General features: G+C 41.7%; 1 protein-coding gene across 6 annotated transcripts in view; it reads right to left on the bottom strand.

Annotated features, from left to right (window-relative positions):
• Positions 1 to 17,436, bottom strand: part of usp19 (ubiquitin specific peptidase 19) — a 217,995-nt gene that overhangs the window by 89,478 nt on the left and 111,081 nt on the right. For 5 of the 6 annotated variants that reach the window (XM_059943872.1, XM_059943873.1, XM_059943868.1 and 2 more), the window contains 5 exons: positions 15,316 to 15,387; positions 10,584 to 10,699; positions 5,872 to 6,086; positions 966 to 1,158; positions 254 to 387 (listed from right to left, as the gene is read on the bottom strand). In XM_059943872.1, the coding sequence (XP_059799855.1) occupies positions 254 to 387; positions 966 to 1,158; positions 5,872 to 6,086; positions 10,584 to 10,699; positions 15,316 to 15,387 (730 nt within the window). The remainder of the gene's footprint in view (positions 1 to 253; positions 388 to 965; positions 1,159 to 5,871; positions 6,087 to 10,583; positions 10,700 to 15,315; positions 15,388 to 17,436) is intronic. The other variant, XM_059943870.1, reaches the window with a different exon arrangement.

The raw sequence follows: 17,436 nt of genomic DNA on the forward strand, positions 1-17,436 counted from the left end.
TGGCCTGAAATGCTTATTTCCTTCCCTAGATGCTGCCTTACCTGCTCAGTTCCTCCAACATTTTGTGTGTTACATAGCAACTTAAGCTTCTAGTTCCTCTTTCAGCCATCAGATGATCAATGCCCAATGAGCTGAATGGCCTCATTCATTCTCATGTTCCCACAGTTTGAGCTGTGCCCAAGTTGCCAACTTGCTGGCAGATCCGGCAGTGTTTCTGCTGACTCCAGGGTTTTGTCAAGTATGATTCACTCACCTTCAGCTTAGACGGCTGGTAGGCATGGTGCGTTCCTTTCCACAGAGCCCTCAAAAGCACTGCAAAACCAATGGCCAGTCGTCCGCCCGTTCCCAGAGGGTTGTTGTAATTTATTTCAGACTCAAAGGATTGATCTAGGAGCACAAACAGAGTTCCTGGTTAATCTTTCTTCAAACATGGCTAGTATCAAAACAAAATCCTAAAAATTTGTAAGCATTAAAATATAGCAATGTATTTCCCAATTAATCACTGAAGGTCACAGCTATGGATATAAGCAGAATCTGTTCCAAGACGACCATTTCCTTTAATGCTAATGATGACTGTGAGAAGAATCTTAGCAAATATATAACAGCCATACACAAAGTGCTTTGCAGCTCAACACGTTCTGAAGTATAGCCACTACACGCTGTACACTCTCAGAAACTAATATGACAACCACCGTGAACTGGTTTATGCCTGTTGGTTCAGGATAACTACATAACTCTCATATTAAGCAGCAACTGGCTTAACATCTGAGTTGACAGCCGTTGTCTGAAATGCCGGACTGGACCACTGCAGTATCACCGAATCAGTATTCCCCTGATTCTACAGCTGGCCAGGATGAACTGGATTCTTTAGGAAAGGACTCAAGCCCATAACACTGGTTTAAAGACAGGGCTACCTTCTGCAGCCACACCACTGTTAATGTTATGGCTTTTCACACTTCACTAACCGTGGAAGTAGTCACGAAGCTCCCGCGTGTTGGATAACGATTGGATGACACTGTTCATGAAGCAAGTGTTGCCCAAGTTGACCAATCCTGTAAAGCCTGGAAGACAGACCTTCTTTTCTTCCTCTTCCTCCTCTGTATGTTCAGCCCCAGTGACGCTGTGAGTCATTGGAGTCACCATACAGGTAGGCTTGGGCTGCAAGCACATGAGACAGCTTAGAGGAGATCAGAATCAGAATTAGCTTCATTACTAACATGTGTCATGAAATTTTATGTTTTGCAGCAGCACCATAGTGCAATACATGAAGTATTACTATAGGTTACAAAAAGGAAAACAAAATAAACAATGCAAAATAGTGAGGAAGTATTCATGGACTGTTCAGAAATCTGATAGAGCTGTTCCTGAATCGTTGAGTATGAGTCTTCATGCCCCTGTATCTCCTCCTCAATGGTAAAATAAGAGATCCAGAAGGTTTTTAATGATGGATCCCGCCTTACTACCTGATTATTTGTTCTTTGCACTATTTAATATCATTAAACTATAAGACATAGGAGCAGACTTTGGCTATTCAGCCCTTTGAGTCTGGTCTGCCACTACACCATCATGGCTGATTTATTATCCCTCTCAACCCGAATTTGCTGCCTATGTCCTGTAACCTTTGATACCCTGACTAATGAAGAACCTATCAATCTCTGCTTTAAATATACCCAGTAACTTGGCCTTCACAGCCCTCCATAGTGTGGCAATGAACTCCACAGATTTACCACCCGCTAGCTCAGGGTTTCTCATCTAGGGTTCCTTGAGAAGTCGTCAGGGGTTCCACGAGAGATCATGACTGAAAATAATAAACAACGTTTTTTGAACTTCGTACAACACACGGGTGCTAGCGCTTGCAGTGGTGTGCAGTGACTGAGCAGCCCCATTTGAAATCTCTTTAGAGGTCTCTCAGCCCAGTATGGCTGTGCGCAGTAGGACCATGTTTATTTTCAGTTCTTGATACAAGATAAGGGAGGCCGCTGATAATTGGCTGCTATATTGCACAGAGGAGAGGCTGGCAAACTGATAATGAATGCTGTATTGCACAGAGGGGAGCATGGTAGGTTGATGAGCGTGAAGTACGTTTTCTGAGCATTGAAAGGACTTGCCTAACTTGGGCTGTGCTGTCAGCCTCTCACTCCCGAATTGCCTCTCCAATCTTCCAATTAAGTGCCGCCAACTGACTCATGGGAGTGAACAAACTCTAGCAGTGCAGTAGAAAATTGGAGGAACTAATGTAGGAACTTTTACGTATCCTGACTCAGCTGCTGTCCTGCCGATTTACTGTTGTTGTAAACATCGCAAAAGATGGATTGTGTAGGTTAGAAGTGAATTGTATTGTGATGTGTTCGTATTCTTTGTGGTTTTCTCGTTTAGTTCTCTATTATGCTGTTTTTTAAAAAAGTATCTTGTTAACCCCTGTTCCTTTGAGCCTAGAATATGAAAAACAACATACAAATGCAGCAGTGGTTCCAACAAAATTAAAAGTCATCTACAAATCACAGCCATATGATAGGTAAAAGTGCTGATGATTTTAAACGGCTGCTGGAATCTCAAAACAAACAGTAAAGCTTTTAATTAAAATCAATTTACAACCTTTATTTAAATTAAATCTACTAAGTCTACCTTTAGAAAAGTTAAATCCCATTTTGGCTTAAGCCAGTTATTTAACAGAAATTTATTATGTTTGACTTATGAGTTTTAAAAATTTACATTCTCCACTCAAAAGATCATTGACAATTATCTGTGTGAACTGCATCTGGCTGCAGCTCCTTGAAGACAGTATTAGGGATCTGGAGCAGCTGCTGGATGACCTTTGGCTTGTACAGGAGAGTGGGGAGATAATTGATCGGAGTTAGAGAAGTAGTCACCCCTAAGTTGCAAGAGGCGAGTAGCTGTGAAACTGTCAGGAGAAATGGAAATGTGAATAGGCAGTTGGTGCAGAGCACCCCTGTGGCCATTCCACTCAGTAAGTATACAGTACCATTTTGGGTACTGTTGTGGGGGATGCCACAGAGACCAGGTTACTGGGGCTAAGCATGGGTCCGTGGTGCAGAAGGGAAAGGGGGAGAAGAAGGGAGAAGTAGTGATAAGGGACGTAATAGTCAGGGGAACAGACAGGAGATTATGTGGGCATGAACGGGACTCCCGAGTGGTATGTTGCCTCCCAGGTTTCAGAGTGAGGGACATCTTGGATTACATCCACAACATTCTGGAGAGGGATGGAGAGCAGCCAGACGTCTTGGCACACATTGGTACCGATGACATAAGAAGGAAAAGTAAAGAGGTCCTAAAAAGAAAATTTAGAGAGCTAGGTAGAAAGCTGAGAAGCAGTACCTCCAGGGAAGCAATTTCTGGATTGCTGTTTGTGCTATGCGCCAGTGACGATAGACAGCGTGATCTAGCAGATTAATGCATGACTGAGAAGCTGGTGCAGGGGACAGGGCTTCAGGTTCTTGGATTATTTGAATCTCTTCTGGGGGAGGTATGACCTGTACAAAAGGGGCGGTTTGCACCTGAACATCTGAGGGGGACCAACATTCTTGTGGGTAGGTTTGTTAGAGCGTTGGGAAGGGTTTAAACTAATTTGGCAGGGGGTTGGTGGAAACTGGAGTGAAGGGACTCAGGATAGAACAAATGGTTAAAAAAAAAGCAGAGATAACATGCAGTCAGACTGTCAGGAAGGGCAGGCAGATGATAGGACATAATTGCAGCTAGCAGGGTGCATATCAGTGCATTATGGAAGCAGTATCAAAAAGGGTAGCAAATACAGTACTTAGTGTTAAATCTCAATGCATTAAGTATAAGAAATAAGGTATATAAGATCTTGTTGCATGATTACAGATTGTCAGGTATGATGTTATGGCCATCACTGAATCATGGCTGAAGGACGGTTGTAGTTGGGAACTGAATGTCCAAGGTACCGAAGGGATAGGAAGGTAAGCAGAGGGGGTGGCATGGCTCTGTTGCTAAAGAATACCATCAAATAAGTAGAAAGATGTGACATAGGATAGGGGGATGTTGAATCCTTGTGGGTTGAGTTAAGAAACTGCAAGGCTAAAAGGGCCCTGATGGCAGTTATGCACAAGCCTCCCCACAGCAGCTGGGATGTGGACCAGATTTCAACAGGACATGAAAAAAGTGAGTCAAAAGGGCAATATTATGATAGTCATGGGAAATTTCAACATGCAGGTTGATTGGAAAAACCTGATTGGAAAAGGGTTTGTTGAATGCCTATGAGATGGCTTTTTAGAACAGTTTGTCAATGAGCCTACGAGGGGATCAGCTATACTGGATTGTGTGTTACGTAATCGGCCGGAGGTGATGAGAGAGGTAAAAGAACCCCTAGGAGCCAGTGATTACAATATGATTGAATTCAACTTGAAATTTGATAGGGAGAAAGTAAAGTCTGACATTGCAATATTTAGTTGGAGTAAAGGAAATTACAGTGGTATGAGAGAGAAGTTGGCCAAAGTAAGTTGCAATGAGATGCTCACAGGGATGACAGCAGAACAGCACAGATGTGAGTTTCTGCATGGATAGATATATTACAAGAATGAAGAAACACTTAAATGGCAAAATAGTACAACCATGGCTGACAAGTCAAAGCTAATGTAAAAGCAAAAGAGAGAGTATACAACAAAGTAAAAATTAGCCAGCAGACAGGATTGGGAAGCTTTTAAGACACCACAGAACAAGTAAAAGAATCATTAGGAAGGAAAAGATGAAATATGAAATCAAGCTAGCAAACAATATCGAAGTGGATAGTAGAAGATTATTCAAGTATGCAAAAAAATAAGAGAGATGAAAGTGGATATAGGACTACCAGAAAATGAGGACAAAAAAATAATAATGAGGGCCAAGAAGATTGCAGATAAACTAATTTGAGTCTTTTGCACACCCGAAGAATGTCCAGGGGGTAGCCTGCAAGTGTCACCACAAATTCAAAAACAGAAGGTGCTGCAAATCCAAGCAATGTACACAAAATGCTGGAGGAACTCTGGAAGTCCAAATGTACAACATCCACAGATCCACACAGTGCCAGGTGTTGAAGGGTGTGAGAGAAGAGGAGTGCAGTTACCATAACAAGGGAGAAAGTGCTCAAATAGCTTCAAGATCTAAGGGTACATAAGTCACCCGAAGCAGATGAATTGCACCCCAAGGTTCTGAAAAAGTAGTAGAAAATGTGGAGGCATTAGTAATGATCTTTCAAAAATCATTGGACTCTGACATAGTGCCAGAAAACTGGAAAACTGCAAATGTCACTCCACTCTTTAAGATAGGAGGAGGCAGCAAAAAGTATAGACCAGTTAACTTGACCTCAGTGGTTGAGAAGATGTTGGAGTCAATTATTAAGGATGAGATTAAGAAGTAATTGGAGACACCGGACAAGATAGGACAAAGTCAGCATGGTTTCCATAAGAAAAAATCTTGCCTGACAAACCTGTTGAAATTCTTTGAGGAGATTACAAGCAGGATAGATAAAGGGGATACAGTGGATGTTGTATATTTGGACTTCCAGAGTTCCTCCAGCATTTTGTGTACACTGCTTGGATTTCCAGCATCTTCAATTTTTCTTGTTTGTTTTGAGGTTGTTGCGTTGCTTTGCTGAACATTGTGGACATGCTCTGCTGGCACTGGAATGTGTGGTGACACTTGCAGGCTGCCCCCAGACACTCTTTGGGTGTGCTGGTTATTAATACAAATGACACACTTCACTGTATTTTTTGAAGTACATGTGATAAATAAACCTGAATCTGCAATGCAAAGAGACAATGGGCAATAACTTTTGGCTTTGTCCCCAACAGGAATAAATCAAATTCTGACCCTCACCTTAAGAACAAGGACAAAGGTGAAATAAACTTTACTTACCGATGTTACCAGCGTGTCCTGCTTAACCTGGACATTCTCGTGCGCTGGCCTGATTGCCACCGGGTCTAGGCTGGCCTCCTCAGAGCGTATCTTCTCCTTCTCATTTGAGCGTGGCTCCTCCTTGGGAGGAAGTGTGTGCTGGCTGCTCCCAGGCTGAGCTTTGTCTAGTGACGGCGGACCTGCAGGCACAGCTACTTTGGCACCACCCACTGCACCTTAAACAGGGGAGCACATGGCTTGTGTTTAGAAGGTCTAACGAAAACACAAAGGTATTTAGACATTTTTTAAATCAAAGCTGTAGGTCACTTCTCATATGGGCTGGACACAGTGAAAATCTCTCTACTTTGTCCAATTGCATATTGCCAGGATAGGAACGGGGTAGTTTTAGTTTTAGAATCTTCAGCACTATTACCATTGGGAAGGAGGTACAGGAGCCTGAAGTCTCACACCACTAGGTCCAGCAACAGTTATTATCCTTAGGCTATTAAAACAGTGTAGATAATTTCACTCTCTGTAACACTGAACTGACTGCACAACCTACAGGCCCACTTTCAAGGACTCTTTACAACTCATGTTCTCAGTATTATTTATTTTCTTATTTTTATTTGCACAGTTTGCTTTCTTTTACACATTGGTTGTCAATTTTTAGTTATATTCATGAACTCTATTGCATTTCTTTATTTTCCTATGAATGCTTGCGTTAATGAATCTTTGGGTAATATGTTGCAACATGTACGTACCTCGATAATAAATTTACTTTGACTTTAAATTCCATCTACAACGTTCGGTTAAGTACTTAAGGAAAAAGCAAACAACCTGCTGGGGAAGATCAGCAGGTTGAGTAATGCAAGTGGTGGAAAAGAATTGGATCAAACCCACTACTAGAACTCTCAAAGCAGAATTCCATGGGTTAGTGGGTTAGATACTGAATAAATTCCCTCCATGCTACTCTATTTCAGAATCTATGTTCTATCTTATATCTATGGCCTGTCTGAATGTGACTTCCAAGCGACCGGAGAATGAAAGGTATTCCAATGCTGTAATTTCAGGTAGAGCCCTTGTGGACAATTTGGCCTGTTTTCTATTTAGATTCTCAAGCAGAAGGCTAGAATGCCACTCAGCCAACTGGTCTTAATGCAGAGAATGAAAAACCATTTTCAGTTTTCAAGAAAACATCACAACAATGTAGAATATGCCTGAAAAAACATACAAGAATGCTTTTCATGTACTTCCTAATTCAAAGTACATAATCAAATTAAGCACGATGATCGTGTTAAGTAAAGGCTATTTGATTTTCTATGACTATTGAAAAATAGCTTGAATATCTTTAACCAAAAAGAAAATTAAACCAAATAAGTGTCTACCAGGACAGATAAGCAAAAGTCTGGTAGAAAGGAAAGAAAACCTGATGATGCAACTCTGAAATAGAAATACAAGTAGTGCTCGAAATGCTCAGGTGCTATTAGCATCTGTGGAGACAGAAACAGCATTATGTTTCGACCTCAACAGATATTGCTCACTGGTTCAAGTACCTGCATCTCTTTGAAAAGGTACACCATAAAACAGTGAGCAGAAAGGTAATCAGCAATAAGGACTACAGAAGCTGAGGTACAGCCACTTTAAAGGTATCAGGCAGGATAGAACTGAAGATTGGAAACATTAACACCACTAGGATGTAGTAGAAATTATGTGATAGTTATATTCTAGTATCCATTTGGAATCCAAAGAGCAGGTATCTGCAATTAAGTTATAAAAAACCTCCCTTCACACTCAGTAACACAGAAAATACTGGTCTGGCAGCATCAACGGAGGGGAATAAACAGCTGACATTTCGCACCGAGACCCTTCATCAGGACTGAGTCTCCACACGGAGCCTGTTGTTTCATCAGCTAAATATGCGAGTGCTATTAATGTAGTGATTGCAGTCTTTGTTCACAAAGACAAACACCACCTGAAGTATAATCATCTGGGCATTGCACAGCAATGAATGATCACAAGGCACCTTCATTGTACACAGAGTAACATCCCAACTCAGCATCATCACTGAGCAGTGGCGACTATCCCAGGGTCTCGACCTGAAATGTTGACTACTTCTTTCAACGGATGCTGCCCAACCTGCTGAGTTCATCCAGCTTTTTTATATGTCTTGATTTGACCACAGCATCTGCAGTGTACTTTGTGTTGACTATCCCAGTATTGTCATGGAATAGCAGTAACAGACAGAGTAGTCTATAGCACATTACAGGACCTTCAGCGCCCAATGTTGTGCCAACGTGAAACTGGCTAGAATTTCCTACCACATAGCCCTCTATTTTTCTAAACTCTGTGTACCTAAGAGTCTCTTAGAAGACCCGTCTTTACCACAGTCTCTAGCAGTTCATTCCAAGCACCCACCACTCTGTGTGAAAAACTTACCTCTGACATCCCCCTTGTACCTACTTCCAAACACCTTAAACCATGCCCCCTCATGTTAGCCATTTTAGCCCTGGGAAAAAGCCTCTGGCTATCCACATAATCAATGCCTCTCATCATCTTATACACCTCTATCAGGTCACCTCTCGTCCTCCGTTGTTACAAGGAGAAAAATCCAATTTCACTCAACCTATTCTCATAAGGCACACTCTCCAATCCAGGCAACATCCTTGCAAATCTCTTCTGCACTCTCTCTATAGTATCCTCATCTTTTCTGTGGTGAGGTGACCAGAACTGAACACATACCCCACTTGGGATCTAATTAGTCTTACACAGCCGTAACATTACATCATGGCTCTTGATCTTAATCCCATGGTTGATGAAGGCCAACACACCATATATGTTCTAACTACACTGTCAACCCACACAGCAGCTTTGTCCTATGGACATGGCCCCCAAGATCACTCGGATTCTCCACACTGCCAAGTCTTATTAATATTATATTCTGTCTTCAAATTTTACCTACCAAAATGAACCACTTCACACCTACCTGGGGTTGAACTCCATCTGCCACTTCTTGGCCTAGTTCTACATCCTATTGACGTCCCACTGTAACCTCTGACAACCCTCCAGACTATCCACAACACCCTGAACTGTGTCATCAGCAAACTTACTAACCCACCGTTCTACTTCCTCATTCAGGTTATTTATAAAATTCTCAAAGAGGAGGGGTCCCAGAAAAGATTCCCCACAGAACACCATTGGTCACCAATTTCCATGAAGAATATGAACCATCTGCAACCACCCTTGTCTACTGTGGGCAAGCCAATTCTGAATCCACAAAGCAAGGTCTCCTTGAATCCCATGCCTCCTTACCTTCTGAATGAGCCTTGCATGGGGAACCTTATCAAATGCCTTACTGAAATCCATATACACTACATCCACTGCTCTACCTTCATCTGCTCCCAAATTCCTGCCTAACAGCATATTTCCCCCTACCCCAATTAAATGTCTTCCCAAATTGTTGGCTCCTATCCCTCTCTATCTCTATGGTAAAGGAGTTATGAACAATACTTCCAAAATGTTCTCCCACCAAGAGATCTGTCACCTGACCAGGACATCCATACTGGACTGAACTATACACTTCTGTACTCTACCCACAATATACCCTGACTGACTTGTGTTACATCAAGAGCAACTCATACCCATCTGTATGCCTAGCTTACGTGATGTGTACCTACTGCACATGTGGTTTGATGTGTTTTCTACCCTAGAGACAAACCCTACTGTCAGACACCAGATTTTGATCACCTAAATTCAGAAATTCAGCTACTGTCTGTTCCCCAGCTTCTTACGAGACTTTATGCAGACAGCTTAATGATTTACTGAAACTCCAAAAGCAAACCTACACAGAGTCAAAGAACACTACACCACAGAAACAAGCTCTTCAGCTCACCTTGTCCATGCCAAACTATTTATCTAATTAGTTTGATCAACCTGAACCCGGACCATAGCCTTCCATACCCCTCCCATCTATTACTTATCCAAATTTATCTTAAATGTTGAAATCCAACCTGTATCATCCACTTCTGCTGGCAGCTTGTTCCACACTCTCACTTCCATCTGATTGAAGATATTCCTCCTCACGATCCCATTGAAGATTTCCCCTTTCACCCTTAACCTATGACCTCTAGCTCCAGTATCTCACAATCTCAGTGGAAAAAGCCTGCTTACATTTACCCTATCTACATCCTTCATAATTTTGTATACCTATATCAAATTTGCCCTCAATCTTCAAAGCTCCATGAAATAGAGTCCTAACCTAACTTTTCCCTATAATTCAGCTCAAGTACATAGTATGTACAGTACTATACTATAACAATAATTTGCATGCTGCAATTGCAATGGGATTAAAGCAGCCCTGGTTAGCACAATGCTTTACAGTATCATCAAGCGGGTTCAGTTCCCCCTGCTGCCTGTAAGGAGTTTGCACATTCTTCCCGTGACCACATCTGTTTCCTCTCATGGTCCAAAGACGTACCGGTTGGTAGGTTAATTGGTCATTGCAAATCGTCCCATGATTAGACGAGGATTAAATTGGGTTTTGCTGGATGGTGTAGCTTGAAGGACCAGAAGGGCTATTCTGTGCTGTATCTCAATAAATAAAAAGCCAGAATAAAACACTGCAGCCCAGTCAGTATCTGGGAAGAAAGTAAAGTGTGTTCCCTTTGTCATCAGATGCTGACTGGCCTGGCTTCCATTTGTAGTAATGTGAAGCACTCGGATGTCACTCTGCAGACCTTGTGCTGCTAGGGCTTCGAGCCCTCCCCACCGCTGGTTCCGCCTCTTCTTCAGACAGATGTCAATACGTGATGCCGTGAAGGTATAGTGACACTGCTCTGGATTAATCAGGTTCCTACAAATGATTAAAACAGATTATTAGACAACCTTTAACTCCCCCCATTTATCTTGCTCTGTAGCTGCTGCCATTCTGATGTCTTACCCTGGAGAGGTAGCTGAGAACAGTGCAGTGACAGAGACTGCAACACTTTTGTGTTCAGATTAGAGAAACCTTGTACTGCACTTGACAGAAAACTTAAACACAAAGCTGATTGCTGGACAATGGAACAGAATCAGAATGGCTATGACATGATATTGCTGTTGCAAAGATGTGAATAGTTGAGATAGAGGAACAAATATTTGTTTTTACAGGAAATAGTGATTGACAGGGGAAGAAACACCAGACAAACAAGCTTTGCTACCAGCAAAGAAAATGACAGCAAATCAGTGGGTGATGTCTACATGGACTTTAGTAAGGCATTTCAAAAGGTCCCACACTGGAAGCTGGTCAAAAAGATTCAGTCACTTAGCATTAAGGATGAGGTAGGAAACTGGATTAGACATTGGCTTTGTGGGAGAAGCCGAAGTGTGGTAGTAGAGGGCTGCCTCCTTTACTGGAGGCCTGTGACTATTGGTCTGCTGCAGGGATCATTTCTTGTTTGTCATCTATATCAATGATCTCGATGATAATGTGGTCAATTGGATCAGCAGATCTGCAGATGACACCAAGATTGGGGTAGTAGTGGACAGTAATGAAGGCATGGCTTGCAGAGGGATCAGCTGGAAAAATGGCAGATGGAATTTATAATTGCCAAGTGCGAGGTGTTGCACATCAGTAGGACCAACCAGGGTAGGTCTTACACAGTGAACATTAGGGGGCTAAAGAGTGTGATATATAAAAAACAGGTCCATAATTCATTGAACATGGCATCACAGTCAGATAGGGTCATAAAGAAAGCTTTTGGCACATTGGTCTTTATAAATCAATGTATTGAGGACAGGAGATGGGATGTTATGTTGAAGTTGTACAAGATGCGAGGCCTAATTTGGAGTAATGTGTGCAGTTTTGTTCACCTACCTACAGGAAAGAGTAGAGAGAAAAATTTTGAAGAATGTTGCCAGGTATAATTTATAATTTTATTTTAAAAAATCAATAAAAAAAAGATTGAAAATGAAATGAATGTTGCCAGATCTGAAGGATCTGAGTTAGAAGGAAAGACTGAGTAGATTAGGACTGCATTCCTTAAAATATAGAAGTTCGAGAGACTTGATAGAGGTATACCAAGTTATGAGGCGCATAGACAGGGTAAATGCAAGCAGACTTTTTTCTGAGCTGGGTGGGAACACGAGGGGAAACTTCTTCACTTAAGACAGTCATAAGAGAGTGGAATGAGCTGCCAGCACAAGTGGTACAGGTGTGCTGAATTTCAACATTTAAGCAAAGTTTAGATAGGTATATGGACAAATGACATATGAACAAAACAGAGGAGCTCAGTAGGTTATGCAGCATGAAGATTTCATATTATTTTGTTATAGTATATAGGGGTGGACACAGATTTATTTCACAAATCTGGACTGAACTGTAGTCAGTGGCAGCCTTGTCCATTTTCTATACCAAATCTCTTGACAAGAACTCTACTCAAACATTAAAAAGAATGAACAGTGTAAGAAAAAGAATTGGAATTGCTGTACTGAGATAGAGTAGAAAGTTTGTCTTGTGTACTGTTCCTATCGATCAGATCATTACAGTGTATTTAGGTACTGCAAGGGAAAAACAATTAGACAATGCTGAATGAAGAGCAACAACTACAGAGTAAGTGCAGTGCAGGTGGACAATAAGGTGTAAGAATTCACACAGAGAGCTCTACATGCTTGGCGTGTTTGATATAACACCCTATAAAAGCTTTGTACATACCACTAGATGTGTGAGCTCTAGAATTTAATTTGTGGAACTACTTCCATGAACAGCCCAGACAATCAATGTGTTAAATGAACATTAATTATACATGAAAACACAAGCAGGTGTAGGTTCTATACTCCTTGTAGTCTACTCTGCCATTCAACATCATGGTTTGTTTGACCATAAGACATGGGAGTAGAATTAGGCCATCTGGCCCATCGAGTCTGTTTCGCCATTCAAACATGGCTGATCCTTTTACTCTATCTCCTCCCCAACCCCAGTTCCTGGCTTTCTCGCCGTAACATTTGATGCCATGTCCAATCAAGAACCTATCAATCTCTGCCGTAAATACACCCAATGACCACAACTGCATGAGGCAACAAATTCACCAGCCTTTGGCTAAAGAAATTTCTCCACATCTCTATTTTGAAAGGGCGCCCCTCTATCCTGAGACTGTGCCCTCTTGTCGTAGACTCTCCCAACATGGGAAACATCCTTTCCACACCTACTCTATCTCGGCCTTTCAACATTCGAAAGGTTTCAATGAGATGGCCCCTCATCCTTCTGAATACCAGCGAGTACCCAGATCCATCAAATGTTCCTCATATGATAACACTTCCATTTCTGGAATCATCCTTGTGAATCTCCACTTACCCTTTCCAATGCCAGCACAACTTTTCTAAGATGAAGGGCCCAAAACTGCTCAGAATTCTCAAAGTGAGGCCTTACCGGTGCTTTTTAAAGCTTTAGCATCACATCCTTGCTCATGAATTTTAGACCTCTTGAAATGAATGCTAACATGGCATTTGCCTTCCTCACCACTGACTCAACCTGCAAGTTAACCTTCAGGGTGTTCTGCACAAGGACTCCCAAGTCCCTCTGCATCTCAGATTCCTGGATTTTCTCCCAGTTTAGAAAATAGTCTGCACATTTGTTTCTTCTACCAAAGTGCATCACCATGCATTTTCCAACATTGTATTTCATTGACCTTTGCCATCAAATCTACTTCCCTGTCTGATCCCCAGAACCCTTGATTTTTCCAGTCTAAAAATCCCAGCCTTGAATATATTCAATAATTCCAAAAATTCACAGCCCTCTCCAAAAGAATATTCGATAATGCCTCTTCCTGGGCTGAAGTGGCCAACCCATTATTCTTGTATGATGTGCTCAGTTCTAGATACTGAAATCAGATGAACATCCAAAATCATCTACTGTCAAGCCATCATGTTTCTTTTAACTCCAGTGAGCATATTTTATTTTGAGATACAGCATGGAAAAGGGCCCATCCAGCTCAATGAGTCCACACCACCTATTTACACCCATGTGACTAATTAACCTACTAGCCCATATGTTGTGAGAATGTGAGAGGAAATGGGAGAACCCAGAGGAAACCCACAGATCCCTTAGTATCCTATATCCTATCTCCAATGCAAGTGCATTTTGTGTAAACACAATTAAAAATATACACAGGACAGCAGATATGATATTACAGAAACCTTGTTGATTTGTCACTGAACTTTTGTATTCACTGTTACAAGATTCTTGAGCAGACATCTTGTACAATGATTGATTTCACTGCACCTTGCTTTCTCTGTAACTGTAAAACTACATACGGCACCTGTTGTTCACCTTCCCCTTGTACTACACAATGTACTTAAGTTGTGAAATGATCTACATGGATGGCATGTAAAACAAAGTTTGTCACTGTATCTGTACTCATGACAATAATAAACCAAAAAACAATACCCCATTTTCCATTAAGATTGACAATCCATGGATAGTAATTGCACTCCTTGTAGATGATAACTATCCCTATTTAATCTTACACTTACAAATTAATAAGGTTAGAGAAAGTAGTGGATATGGCCCAGTACAGCACAAGAAAAGACCTCCCCACCATTGAGCATATTTACATGGAGACCTGCCACAAGAAAGCAACATCCACCATCAAGGACCCCCATGATCTCGGCCACGCTCTCTTCTTGCAGAGTGCTGAGTGTGTGGAATGGGCTGCCGGCAACGGTGGTGGAGGTGGATATGATAGGGTCTTTTAAGAGACTTGGATAGGTACATGGAGCTTAGAAAAATAGAGGGCTATGGAGAAGTCTATTAATTTCTAGGGTAGGGACATGTTTGGCACAGCTTTGTGGACCGAAGGGCCTGCATTGTGATGTAGATTTTCTATGTTTCTATTAGCTGTTTCTTTATCTCTTTATATTCCTTTGAAGACAATGTGTTCCCTTCATAGATTCATTGCTAACAAACTGAATACATTATTCTTCGTGCCCATAGCAACATTAAAGATGGCATATATAGTAGTTCTGGCATTAATTTCCTGTTTAATAGACTAGATATAGTTTGTTAACTGGAAAGTAGCCTGTTTATCCCTGTTCTCATCTATTAACTAATCCGCTAATCATGGATTCCCTCAATGATAAACCCATTCAAAAACAGAAGCACTTGATCCATCTGCTCAATGTGGCAAACAAATCAAAGCTAGGAGCTCAAGGGACCTCATTCTGCACATCATTTTCCACTTCGCAGAGTTTCAGTACTATAGCATGTCACGCAATTGAAGCAAGTCAAGAATATGCCAAACTATTCACATCAATTAAAGATCTGCTCCAGTCAATAATATAAAATGCTTATGAACATTTTACATTCTTTCCAAACAATCCTCTGTTAACAACTTACTTCAGCAACAGGAGCTTTGCTATGACCTACCACCCATTGAAGCTTCTCATAAACAAGGCAAATTCCACGCCAAACATTTACAACACAACTGGTCTTACCGAACTTTCACCTGCCACTTGAAGATGGTGTTTGGTCCACTGTCAGGGTGGATACGCAGAAATGGCTCGTGGCTTTAAAAGAAAACCAGAACATTAGTTCAGCAAATTCAATCTGCTTATTAATCAATCACATATATAATACCAAATACTGGCTCATATGAAGTAGTACAAAGTAAGAAAACAGTATTAATGAACATTACTCCTCTGAAGTACAAAAAAGGCTTCAGTATATGCCAATGCAGTTCTACTGGGAGTCACAAAATGTAATGACAAAGAGTTACCATTTACAAAACAGGATTTATCTGCAACTTACAAATTAACTTAAACAAGTGAACAGGGTTAAATTGAGTGTCTTCCGGGCTTCCTGTTTGGGTGAAAGTGTAATGATGAGAAAATTCCTGTTCATATCAATAGTGGCAAAATTACTGAAGACTGCGAAGAATGGTGAAGATATGGGATGCCGCATTTCATTAACTGATGTGACAACATAAGTTATAAGAATACAAAAGAACTACAGTAGTTCAGTCACAGATGTCTACACACAAAATGTAGTAGTGGCCTCAGATCAGATTAGAAAAGTGGCCTCAGATCAGCCGCAGATGCCAGGAAATCTTGGAGAAAGTTCAGGTAAATCCAATCAAAATAATTAGAGGCCTAAACCAATCAACAGACAGAGAAACAGGTCTCATTGGTGCAAGAATCTGATTCTGATTTAAAAGGAGATTGGCAAAATAACCAAAGTACAACCATTCTCCCGTAGCAAATAGTTGGCATTGGAAATGCAGCAAAAAGCTGGAGGAACTCAACAGCCAGGCAACGTTGCTGGACAGTTGACACTTCGGGTTGCTTTAAAACCAGAGACATCAGCTGTTCATTCCCCTCCACAGATGCTGTCTAACCTGTTGAGTTTTTTTTTTGTATAAAGGGATACAGCAGAGCAAACAGACCCAATTGTACCCATATAACCAATCAACCTGCTGATTCATGCCTTTGGAATGTGGGAAGAAACTGGACCACCTGGAGGGAACATGTATAGATATGGGGAGAACATACAAACTCCTTACAGACTGCAGTGGAAATTGAACCTAGGTCAATGGTGCTAAAATTGTGTTACACCAACCACTACACTGCCAGGTCACCCAAAACTGGAGTTTGTTTATATTTTATTTAGAGATACAGCGTGGAACAGGCTCTTCCGGCCCAATGAGCTGCACTGACCAGCAACCCACCTATTTAACCCCAGCCTAATCACAGGACAATTTACAATGACCAATTAATGGAGGAAACTCACACAGTCACGGGGAGAACGTACAAACTCCTTACAGACAATGACAGGAAATGAACCCGAGTCACTAGTGCTGTAAAGGAATGTGTTGAACTGCAATGCCACCATGCCACCTCTTCCAGCTTCCTGTGTGTTGCTCCGGATTTACAGTATACACAGTCACTTGGAAATGCATCGACCAACTGGCAGTGGATTTCAAAAGGGAGTTTATTAGCACATGAAAGGGGAACAAAACACAGCTTTGAGGGAAGGGTAGAGGACTGGGACAGCGGAAATGTTCCGCTATAAACCTGAAGAGCCTTTGGTCCTCCTGTCCAGTTACCATTCACTGCCCAACAGTGTGTTCAGGTTAGGAGATATGGAAGTTGAGTTGATGAAGGCAGAGCTTTGGATGTGCTGCATTTGGATTTTAGTGAGGTATTTGATAAGGTTCCCCATGGTAGGCTCATGGATTCGAGGGAACCTGGCTGTGTAGATTCAGAATTAGCTTGGCTACAGAAGCCAGAGAATGGTAGTAGATGGAGTGCATTCTGTCTGAGGGTCCGTGACCTGTGGTGTTCTGCAGGGACTCGGATGAGGAGGTGAAGGTGTGGGTTAGTAAGTCTGCAGGCGACATGATGGTTGGTGGCGTTGTGGATAGCGTAGAAGGTTAAGATGTCGATAGGCCGCAGAGCTGGGCTGAGAAGTGGCAGATGGAGTTCAGTCTGGAAAAGTGTTAGAGTTTGGAAGGTTGAACTTGAAGGCAGAATACAGGATTAATGGCAGGATTCCGAGCAGAGTGGAGGACAGAGAGATCTTGGGGTTCATAGATCCCTCAAAGTTGTTGCACAAGTTGA

The sequence above is a fragment of the Hypanus sabinus genome, chromosome 19 (assembly GCF_030144855.1).
Source record: "Hypanus sabinus isolate sHypSab1 chromosome 19, sHypSab1.hap1, whole genome shotgun sequence".
In the NCBI taxonomy this organism is placed as follows: Eukaryota; Metazoa; Chordata; class Chondrichthyes; order Myliobatiformes; family Dasyatidae; genus Hypanus; species Hypanus sabinus.